This window comes from Thunnus thynnus, chromosome 8 (genome assembly GCF_963924715.1).
Source record: "Thunnus thynnus chromosome 8, fThuThy2.1, whole genome shotgun sequence".
NCBI classification, from domain to species: domain Eukaryota; kingdom Metazoa; phylum Chordata; class Actinopteri; order Scombriformes; family Scombridae; genus Thunnus; species Thunnus thynnus.
The window spans coordinates 5,109,475-5,121,466 of NC_089524.1; the positions used below are offsets into that span (position 1 = coordinate 5,109,475).

Genomic DNA, 11,992 nt, shown 5'->3' on the forward strand with positions numbered 1-11,992 from the left:
AGCGTTCAACAATCGTTGCACTATTGTTTACTTCCGCTTTCCAAACCCGGAAACCGGCTAAGCCTGGGCTAGCATACTGCAAATTAAATCAATTTAACAGTTCCATACTGCTATGAAAAGCCGTCGTATGCAGTACGCGTTCGTTGGTAGTATGTAGAAGGTGGTTATGAATACAGTGTAAGACTGCGCTGTGACATATTGTGAGTCAATGAAACATACAAGAATAGTGAAATTGTACACTGTCTGCTCAGCTTCACTTTGAAACCAGAAACAGCTGTTGGTGTAATGTGGTATAACAGGGTATAAATATTTTTTTGGTACAGAAAAGTATGTCCTTGTCTTTAAGTTCCTGTTTTTTTGCTAGGTGAAGACGTTGTAAATTCATAGCTGCTTGTGTTTAGACAACATTTAACATCTGATAAGTTTGGCTTCTTTTGTTTAAGGAAAAAAATGGTACCAATAAAAATTGGTCAATGGGCTGCCATAAAAGTAAATTTTACACTGCAATGATATGATATATATTGAGCCTGTGTGTAGAGTCGATGGACTATTAATAACCTCTGTGGGAAAACCAGCAGCAAGACATAAAATGATCAACCAAATAAAAAGAAAGAAAAATTTTACAGTACCAGCATTCATCAAGGCATGTTAATTAAAATTAATTAAAATCTACAAAAACAAAAGGGTGGATGGATGTGGAGGTTATACACAATGTAATTAATGGCAGTTCTTTAGGAAACAAAACTTTATCTCAAAGCACTTTGTAACTGTTCTTAAGGTGCTACATATATAAAGTTATCACCCCAAATCAGTTACTTCATCACAGTCCTTTATTCCTGATTCCATCCTGCACACTGGTCCCTGGTCTATTAGTTAATTGAGTCCTCAAAGCAAACAGCCATTAACCTATGAAAACCCGCCCTTCCTCAGCCGGGCTCCTCAGCTGCCCGGGCTGTAAACATTCCAGTCTGATTGGCTTAGCTGTTGGCCCACAGCCCAAAGAGCGTCTGTATAAAAACTCCCCATGTGCTGAAAGCCAGAATCAGAAAGCAAAAGGGACTCTGAAACTCACAGCGTGTTATAACAGGAAAAACTGAATTCACTCTTCAGCACTGCGACTGGAAGAGTTGGAAAATGTGTAAGGGATTAGCTGCCTTACCCCAAACCTGCCTGGAAAGGTGAGACTTCATCATTACATTACTTTTGCTGTCATGTCTTAACAGTGTTACTCCTCTGACTCGGTTTAAATCCACAAACCTTTGACTACACTTGAGACTCATACTGATCATGTTGTGTCAGAATAGATTAGAACATAAACTGTGAATCCATGTTGTTGTCATTCTCAGTCTATCGAAGAACTTAAAGGCTTAAAGTTAATCTTTGTGAACCCTTTACTTCCTAAAATGAATTTCTTTCGTTTTCTGGAAATCCTTTATTAAACAGACCTCACAGTATGAGCTGAACAACCATATTTTAGTAGTGTTACACCAGTATTTAAGCTTACTTGTATGTTTTTTTTATGCAGATAGAGATAGAGAGTCAGAAAAATGTTATGGTTAGAGAGGTTTTTAAACCTGCAGAATCAAAAAAAAACAATTTCAGGTTGTCAAAGCATAACTAAAATAGATTAAAGTGTTTCACCTTTTGGGTTATATTGCAACATTTTTGCATTAATTTATGCAACTTCATAAAGTTTAACCAGATTAATGGATATACATGTGACATTGAATATTGAGAATTTCAAGACTAAACTTGCAGCTAAAACAAAAAAGTAAAAAAGTAAAAAAGCTATAAATGCAGTAACAATATTTACATTTCATTTTGTTTTTGCCTTTTCTGCTATTTTTCCCATCTGTTGACTCCTTAGACACTAAAACATGAAACCTTTTTTGTAAAGAATTCACACTGCAGTTTTGAATTTGATTAATCAGCCAACTGACAGGCTCATAAATATCACTTTAGTGTCTTGTATAAATACCAAAGGCATGTCGGTGAGAGGATGATAAATATCATGATGGCTTATATAAACAATATGACTAGATTCTTATCTCTCTCGTGTATGAGATACATAAAAACAAAGACTTCTGTCACACACAAGCCGTCATCTCCACATCTGCTTTCTGTCTCCCAGGGCAAAAGAGATCAAGTCGAAATTGGGAGTTTTGCTGCAAAAGCCGGAAAATGCCATCGATCTCATCATCCCCTACCCGGAGAAGACTGAGAAGAAGCCGGAGAAGCTGCAGAAGTGAGTCATTTCTCTCCCTCTGACTTAGAGAGAGTGTTTGTGGAGGAGGGAAACATTTGCCTGCATGTTAAACCGGCAGCGTAGAGCCCCGAGCAGGTACAAGATGTGGAGATTAAAGGGACATTCGACCTCTCCAGACACTGACTGGGTTCAGATGTCAGTGTCAGTAGACGAGGAGATTAAAATGTATGAGATTGGAAAACTACTTTTTGTTCTTATGTAGCCGAAATTGTACAATTTTGTTTTGTTTTTTTTCTACAAAATCATTAAAACCTAAGCATTTGATGGAAAATGATATAGCATGTTCTTGGGTTGCTAAAATAGAGATGGGTCTTTGTGATTTAGTTTAATAAAAGCAAAATATTTTTCCCTGAAAAGTAAAAAGGTCAGAGCTGCTTCAGTTGAGACTTGATTTTGTTTGACAGCATTCTGGCAACGTGTTTGTTTCCTTTAGAGCCATCGAGGCTCAGTTTAGAGAGCATATTCGGTTACTAGACATATTTGTAATTTGCATAAGCCCTTACAACAGTAATTTTGATCTTGAATAATGTGATTGTAAAAATATTTTCTATGAATTTTCAGCATTTGCTTGAGATCATATCAAACAGGCTGCACGATACATGATAGATAACAGTCCTGTCCTTCACTCAGACACCCGTTTGGATGAAAGTACTACTCGCTGGCCTGTCACTGGTCTTTCCTTCTAATTTTCACACTTGAAAACTCTGCAGCTGCTTTGGAAACTTTCTCTTAAGAGGTGAGAGAAAGGCCATGCAGTTTCAGAATCATCATCACCATTTTCACTACAGCTATAACTTCTCCTTTAAATTGTTCGCACGTCAATATCTGACACATAGAGGACCAGATGCAATCAATTCTCAGTGGATGTTTTCCAGACTGAAATCTTGCAGCAGAACCTGCACGAGATCAAAGGATGCAGTCTGGCAAAGCGAGACTAGGGACATACAGTACATCAAATGTAGGCTATATATAGTGATTAAAGCTAAGTGTGAGGCTCACGTTTATCTTCTGTGGTTATTATGTAGAATGCATAATGTTTATTGTGACATATTGTACAATGGTGAACAAGTATGCAGTGAATGGCTTTAAGTTTTAGTGTATTTTCATCACATCACACTTGTCACATTGTGCTGCAAACATCATTTGCAAACCACATTTTTTTATGCTACCTAAAGAACAGATATAGAAGTTTTTTTCCCCCCATAATGTGATATTTTGGTGCACAATACAGAAAGGCTGAGCAAAGTTCTGTACTGAGATGCTTTTGACCGGTTTTATTGAGGCTTGTTGACTGAATTGAGGTATTTTTTGCGCAGGCCTACTCCTGAGGAAGCTGCTCAGTGGCGTGAGAATCTGGACCGAGTCCTAAACAACAGCTGTAGGTTTACCTCTCTTACTCCTTCTTACTCTTTTATTCACACTCTCTCTCACACACACAAGAACACAGTTTTTTTCCCACTGAAGCGACCACTGAATTGATTTATTTTAATTCCCTAGAGGTTTACCCCAACCTTAACCAAAACTGAGACTTAACACTAAAATTTAGACTTGAGCGAAAGGCTTTTTGTCCCTATATGGACACCATAGTTTGACAGCATTGTTGTCCTCAAAATGTGATTAATACAAGTACAGGCTTAAAGGATGAATTGGATGAACTGCTATCCAGGAGTTGTAGATCTTCAGATTGAATGCATTATCTTGATTGTGTGATGTGACTTAATTTAAAATCAAATACATTGTTACTGTAGAACAATATTAAAGACTTTACAATCAATTCTTTCCCCACAATGAGAAATCGCCTGTAAAAAAAATAATAAAAAATAAAAAATACATGTTTCAGCAACTGTGAATGTAGCCTATTATTAAAAAGTCTGCAGTGTCTCTGCTTTGTCGCCCTCCTCACAGCCAAACAAAGAAAGCACCGTTATTTCACACTGTCCCATGCTGAGGTCGTCATTATGTAACAGCTGGGACTTCAGCTTAACTTCAACCATTCACAAACAGGAAAACATGCGTCCCCTGAGGTCTGGTGTCTGGCTACTAGACTGTTTGAACAGGCGTATCTAACTTTCCAATATGTCTTTATAGAATTAAAACAAAAATAACTTTATGACCAAAACTTTATGTCCAACCTCATTAAGTTATTTGGCTTTTTAAATTAAAAAACTATGTTTTGTGCAACTGAAATATCTTCTTTGTAAATGATCGCATATCTAGGAACCCCTCACACCAGACAAACTTATTTCTTAGAGTGGTGTTAGTTGACCTTTACCACAGATTCACTAACATAAGTTACATTTCATGGATTTTTAGTAAATATCCGATTACAATTAAGATGTTCACAGATGGTGTAAGTATTTTGCTGGTGTAAAAAGAAAAGTTACATAATCATATAATTTGCAGGAAATAATGTTACATTAAGATAGCTTATACTGTATGTGTAGACTGAGAAAAATGTAAGCAATGCATATGAGGAGAAAAACAGGTTTATAACCACCATACACGCCAGAAACCAACCTCTGGCTCTAATGTTTACTTCACAAAGTGCACGGAAAGCCTGAGAGTGATCAAGACTGATGATTAACTCTAATGGTTAATGGTGTTTAACGGTACGTGTAAACTCTCCTGCTGATACGTCATTTAAGTGTCCCCCTGTGCATCAAAACAGACCTGCGAACAGATGTTACTGACCAGCTGATAGTAAAAAAAGAACATTTTCTCCATGGAGCTCAGTGGGTGGCAAAAGACCTTTTCTAAGTGGCTCTTTCAGCACAGTCCAGGGCAGAGTGATGTATGTTTCTCCTGTGTTTGCATGTTTGCATGAACATCTGTATGTATCTGCATGTGTGTCGGTCCATGGAGGTTATGTGTGTTATGGTAACATCTCCGGGGAGAAGTCTAAATGGTTCCACCGGCGGTGATTTATTACACGGTTGCCGTGAACTGCTGGGCTGCGGTTATTTATCTACATGAGATTTTACATTAACATTATTCTTTATGGGTTCTCCCTTGTTAATTCCCATGGGATTCTCAGTGAGTTATTACCTCTCAGACATACAGCTACCCCCTCCTCCTCCTCCACCTCAAAGTTAAAAACTGTATGCATTGTATGTTATGCAATATTAAATGCATAATGTATAACTCAGATAAAAAAGATTGCACATAATCCTATTTTCAAGTGGATATCTGTGCAGTTTTTAATTAAAGGAACCGTTTTAGCATTTCATTATTAAAAAGATTACACAGCTTATTCACCTGATGGGGGGCAGTAATTTAAACTTACACAGTACAAGAGGCTACACTTTCTGCAGCTTGTTGCCGTGCTGATACATAAACAGCTTGTCATCAGTGCCTGTGCGTGTGTGCTTCTTTTTTAGTGTGCCCTTGTACTGAAGGTCTTTTTTTTTTTTTTTTTTTTTTTTTTAAAGAGCTGTAGCTTGATTGCGACTCAGTGCTATTTTGAAGAGAACCAGCCATTTAGATTGCAGATAAAGCCTGAGGCCATAGCAGAATGCTTATCATCTGTAACACATGCTCTGTCAGACAATGGGAGCTTTTTGCAGGCATTGTGTTGAATTACAATGGTCTTTGCTGAAATGAGCTGTTGTTTTATCTAGCCTTATTTTGGAGCCTTATTTCAGGATAACTTCTATGCTTTTATATTTGTCCAAATAAAGGTTTTGTTTCTATTTTGCACTTTTTAAATGTCTGAGGGGTGATTGTTTTTAATTCTGCTGCCTTTTTTCCAACAACGCCCAAACAGATTTAAAGTGATGGTTTTACATTTAGGGAAATGTGCTTTCTTTTGCTTTCTTGATGAGAGTTAAATGAAAAGATTGATACCGCTATCATGTCTGTTCACTAAATATGAAGCTAGAGTCTGCAGACATTTAGCTTTCCTTAGATGACTGGAAGCAGTGTATGAGATATAGTTGTGTTGACAAGACAGCCAATAAGTGTATTTCCCAAAATCTCAAAATATTTCTTATAAAATGACTTTGTATTTACTTTTTTTGTATTTAACTAGAGTTATGGAAATGGAAAGTGACTCGGGGGGCTTTTCAAACCTTGAAACGGCACATAAAACTGCACATTTACCTACTAAAAAGGGGCTATATTCTTATACTATATTCCTTAACATATCTATTTTATCTCTTTTTTTAACAACCGCCTCTCCCTCTTCATCAGACGGTGTTGCTGCCTTCCGTAGCTTCCTGCAGTCTGAGTTCAGTGATGAGAACATTGAGTTCTGGACAGCCTGCGAGGACTTCAAGAAGACCAAGAACCCTGTGAAGATGAGCATGAAGGCCAAGAAGATCTACGAGGACTTCATCCAGTCTGAGGGACCCAGAGAGGTCAGGGTCTCCTGTGACTCCCCCCTCCCCCCATTTTATCAGTTAAACTCCATATGGGGGAAAAAATAGTTCTTCTACAAGTTAATCACATGTAGTGTGGTTTAAAAGATGTGAAATAAATCGAGTATGGGCTCCCACTTTAATATAAAATCAAAGTCTCACTCTCTAAAGATCAATAACGGATTCAGACCACTGATCTTTAAAACAGTAATTCTCTGCCTCTTTTGGAGGCAATTGACCACTTTACCACACTTGCACGTAGCGAACCAGTCTGTCCACTGAACACACCGAGACCAAACTGATACCAAACCACCAGTAAGACAAAGACAAACACGTCGGCCCCAAAAACTGTCAAAGAGTCCGAGCGTTACTGGGGTTACTGAATTTCAAATTGTAACCCAAAACAAACCCAAACACTGATGCAGAGATATGGCGTTCCATCATATTTTTAAATCTTCCAAACATTCAAGTTCCAAATAAAATAATCCATGTTCCCACATGTCTGTTGGCGATGCACGAAAGGAGGGACTTTGTCAACAAAAGCTACATCACGTAGTCTGAATTTTACATTTTACTACTGAACAGCTTAATGTGTACAAATAGTTGGAGAGAAACTAGCTTCCTTTATACTGATTTGCTCCATTTTGCTTCCATCTTTTTCTTTTTTAAAATCAGTGAACGCATGTGTGGAGCCGAAATAGAGGCGATCTTGATGAGTAAATAGATGAGGTAACAGACAGAGAATGTACCGAGTCTCTGCACGCAGTCAACAGCACAAGCATGAGAAAACACACACACGCACACACACACATGCTTAATACATTTTCCAAAGTATTTACATTTTTCTACATTACATAGAAAAATAATAAAACAAGTTAACTGTGCTGCATTTGTCTGACAGCTCTGAACTGAGTTAAAATACAACTTGGCATTACGGTATATGCTAACACACATCTAACCTATAAACACACTCAAACACACTAAAACTTGAGCACGTTTCACTGCTAATATTTGTTTAATTTCACATCTATTTTTATTTTTAAGTGTTTTTCCATTGTATACATTTACTTTTACAGAGGATTTGAGTATTTCACCCTTACTGGGCTATTACAGCTCAAATTTTAGAAACTGCATTTACAATCAGTCACTGACTTGTTTTCAAGCCAGTTACAGTTGCTGCTGTAAACATCTGCTGTTTCTGGTAGCTCGTCTTCTCGGAAGTTTCCTCTGGCATCCGTGCGGGACTTGATGTGGTTTATGTTTACATTTGATTTTAAATAAACATGAAAACTGGACAGCTGAAATAAGCAGTGACAAATTAAATAGTACAATGCATGATGTGTCTCATCTTATCTTGCCTAAAATGGAATAATTGAATTATGATGTTGGGGGATTATCATCTTTCTTTCTCTTCACATCCCTATTAGCAGTATTTGTATCTACTATCTGTGCTTCCCCATTTGTCTTTAATGTCTTCTGTGTGATGATGTTAGTTGTTTCTAACAGCACTCCCTGACTTCCTCAACCACAGGTAAACATTGACCACTTCACCAAGGATGTGACCCTGAGAAATCTGGTGGATCTGTCCCCTTCAACCTTCGACCTGGCCCAGAAGAGGATCTTCGCCCTGATGGAGAAAGACTCCTTCGGTCGCTTCCTGCGTTCTGAGCAGTACCAGGAGCTCCTGGTCAACTAAACTGGAGCAGGAGTCTGAGGAGCTGTGGGTGGGGGTGGGTGGGGAGGTTTCAAACAGCAGTTAGTCGACATGAAAATATTAAGAGACAATCTATAATTTTTTTTTTAGCATTTGAATATTTGCTAATAAATAAATAAATAAATATCATTTGTGTGTATGGCAGCTCGAGAACCGATTTTATTTTTTACAAAAGATACAAAACATCCGAGGGTAAGAAAATTATGTTTTGAAATGTAACTAAAGGGGAAAGACTGCCTTTGAAACAGCCCCACCTTCCCCACCCAATGCACAAACATATTCTTGAACTTCTACCCTATAGTGAGGTCCTTCCATTGACAGCAATGATTCCCTATCTTCTGAACGAAATAAGGGCTGCCCACAATTTACTCATTTGTCAAAATTGCCCCCAGTAAGGTTCTCATAAAGGTAGAAGTACAGGACCACACACATACATCATCAGACAGAGTCAGGATTAACATTAAAAAACTGTTTTCATGAAAAACAGATGAACAGATGATGAAATTAGGACAATTTTTGAATGCATATGAAAATTCTCTTTTAAATTATCCCAGAAAAATAATACCTGACTTACACTATTGTGTCAAGGTGCTGTTGTAGCTTTGCCATAGCTGTCTACATATGAAGCAATATAAGTACTTTTGGAGTAAGCTTGATCCTGTTGACTGCCATACACACCAGCACAGCTTCAATCACATTTACATTCTGTTGTGTTCACTCTCTGACACAGAGCAGAGACGATGCCATGAAAGAGAAGGTTTACACTGAAAACGGCTTCATTAGGTAAGAAGAAGGTTGGTAGTCTTTCCGTGACCTACTCCTTAAGTCTTCAACTATCAACAGACACTACCTGGTCTGGAAAAGCAGACCAAGTAGACCAGTTGCAATTTTGCAGTATCTGTACAGCTTACCTAGCTCCTACAGAAGCCAAGCCTTTCACATAACCACAGCATGGAGAAACAACAGACAGCCTTACTGTATGCACCACTACATTTTGACGCAGAAGCATAAATTAGCCTTGAGGCTAAAAATTGATGGAGTTGGTGGATTCTTTTCATTGGAAAAGGCAACTTCTATGAGGGGTCACATTGTAAAAAAAAATGCAATCCAAAAATTGCCCAACTTAAAAATAAAACTGTATAAATAGTATTTTGAGATTGCATGAAACACATTGGCTTTGCTCCAAAAAAGATCGTCAAGTCCTGTATTTGTGGTTTTTCCCAAGAAGACTCACACGATAATAATGCCATTTCCACTGCCTGGAAACAATATGAGCTAATATTTTCTGTCTATGGCAGAAAACTGATGATGAATTCCCTAAGATCAGTATAGTAACTGCCTAATTTCCAGCGAGGACCAAGTATTTTGTCATTGTAATAAAAAAGGTATAGTGGAGCCTCTACTAGTATCAATGCATGATGATCACATAACTCTTTTTTTTTGTCTCTTCCACTCTCTCACACTCACAAATACACAAAGACACTGAGTTTGGATTTTCACCAAACCCCCCCCCCACCCCCTTTTTTTTCAGTTGCGATGCATCCTGTGAGAGCCATCCTTGAGAACAGTGCTGGTTAGTTGGCTCAGTGGTCGAGCTCCTTGGCTACCACTAAACTGCAAGTTGCTAAGATGGGAAAATCAAGTAGGAGGGAATCTCAGAAAAAGAAATGAATAGAGCAGTGTTATTTTTTACAAAGAAAAAGTATTTTTCCCATGTGTCATTACTGAAGTTGTCGGGTCACTAAAAAGGTCCGGACCTGGTTTTAGTGCTAATATACCAGTAAAAACAAACAAACATGGGAAACAGAACTTGCAGGTTTGCAGCAGTAGTAGACTGCTAATACTAGTTATGGAGAATAATCTTAGTATGGTCTGTGAAGCCATAGAGCACGTCATATTTAAAAAATCAAAAGTTTAAAGTCATTATACACAGTTTGAGGAAATGGGGTCACTGCAGTCGGAACTGTAGTTTATGTTAACATTGACCGTAACACAAAAACATAATAGTCATGCTCAATGCTATATGTACTTTCTGTGTTATTTTCCAGGTTAACACCTTACACTTTCACAAGTTATTCACTATTACAAACTGTAACACCACTGGTATTCACCTATTTTACACTCAGATAAGACATAGATGGATATGATGGTGGATTCGGTGTTGGTGTGCAATGTTTAAGTGTCTTAAATATACACAGTTAGTTGAATGTAGCAATCATAAAGTGTGATTATACTTACTTTTTAATGTTTTTTTTCTATTTAACAAAAGCATATGTCATAACCAACACAAGAACATTATTATTATCTAGATATTCAGCATTTTATAAGTCCTTATTGTTCCCATGATTGCAAATAATCCACAAACTGAGAGTAGAGTGCAGATCAGGGGATAAGGAGTACATATTTTTTCAACTTATTGATTGAATTTATTCCTAAAAAAAAAAAAAAAATTAAGGACAATTTGGCAAAGACAAAACCAACACATCTCAAATATATCTGAAACAGTGATTTTAAACAGCATTGACCAGGGTTTACTATGGCACGGATTGGCCAGTCTGATGTCATAAAAGTGTCACGTAAGTTGACAATCAACATCACAATAAAATCAATAAGGGCTTTAACAGTGCTGAGTATGCATAATCTGATGTAGCCTTGCATGTACGTTTTGGAGTCGACCACATAAAAATATATATGCATACAATTCCTGAAGATGTATTTATTTTTACGTGTAAAGATCTACTATTTACAAACAATTGTGTCTAAGTTATTCATAAATACGACAGTGGAATCCAAGATTCTTTGAATGGAGAGCTGGCAAGGACTCTTCCCGAAGTCTTATTACTGTTATAAAAGAGGAAACATCTTACTTTCAATTGTCACTTTGTTTTTCTTCATTGGATGCCTATTTATAATGTGTCTGTACAGAGTAAACCCCAGGAATGAGTCTTTAAAACTGCAGCAAATGGAAAACTACTCAAAAAAATTGTATGTATATCATAATTACCAGTTTCTGTTCATGTCAACATCCAAGTAATGATTAGGACTGTGAAACTCATGAGAGTTCGTGGTCAAACATGGAGGCCTCGTGTTAGTCAGAGTCTGTCATTCAGTTTATTTAAGCCCACATATACAGACGGGTGACAAATCAAAGGAAAAACCAGTACAAGCCTGAATGCTTGACCCCTACAGTGAGGAGATCTGGTGGCTCTGTTATGCTGTGGGAGTCATTTTGCTGGCATGGTTCGGGTCCACTTGTCCCCGTAGAGGGAAGGGTCACTGCAAATCAATACAAAGTTGTTCTGAGTCATCACCTTTATCCTATGATGAAACATTTCTATCCTGATGGGAATGTTCTCTTCCAGGATGACAATGCCCCGATTCATAGGTTCACTAGGGGTCACTGAATGGTTTGATGGTGTTCCTCAGCTGTGGAATTGATTCTACAAGTCTCTGAACTCTTCTGGAGGGATGAACACCGTTCTTCAAAAAGATATTCCCTCATTTGGTGTTTTGATGATGGTGGTGGAGAGTGTTCAATTGGATTGAGATCTTCACTATATATTACATATATTCAATCAGATCCCCTCACTGTAGGGGTCAAGCATTCAGGCCTGTACCGGTTTTTCCTTTAATTTGTCACCCATCTGTATATGTAAT

General features: G+C 37.7%; 1 protein-coding gene across 1 annotated transcript; it reads left to right on the plus strand.

The window, feature by feature from the left end:
- Positions 1-1,018: 1,018 nt before the first annotated feature.
- Positions 1,019-11,036, plus strand: rgs5a (regulator of G protein signaling 5a). The gene is made up of 5 exons (XM_067596189.1): positions 1,019-1,178; positions 2,132-2,245; positions 3,583-3,644; positions 6,455-6,621; positions 8,153-11,036. The coding sequence occupies exons 1-5, from the start codon at positions 1,135-1,137 to the stop codon at positions 8,315-8,317; spliced, it is 552 nt and encodes a 183-aa protein (XP_067452290.1). The 5' UTR covers positions 1,019-1,134; the 3' UTR covers positions 8,318-11,036.
- Positions 11,037-11,992: the final 956 nt, after the last annotated feature.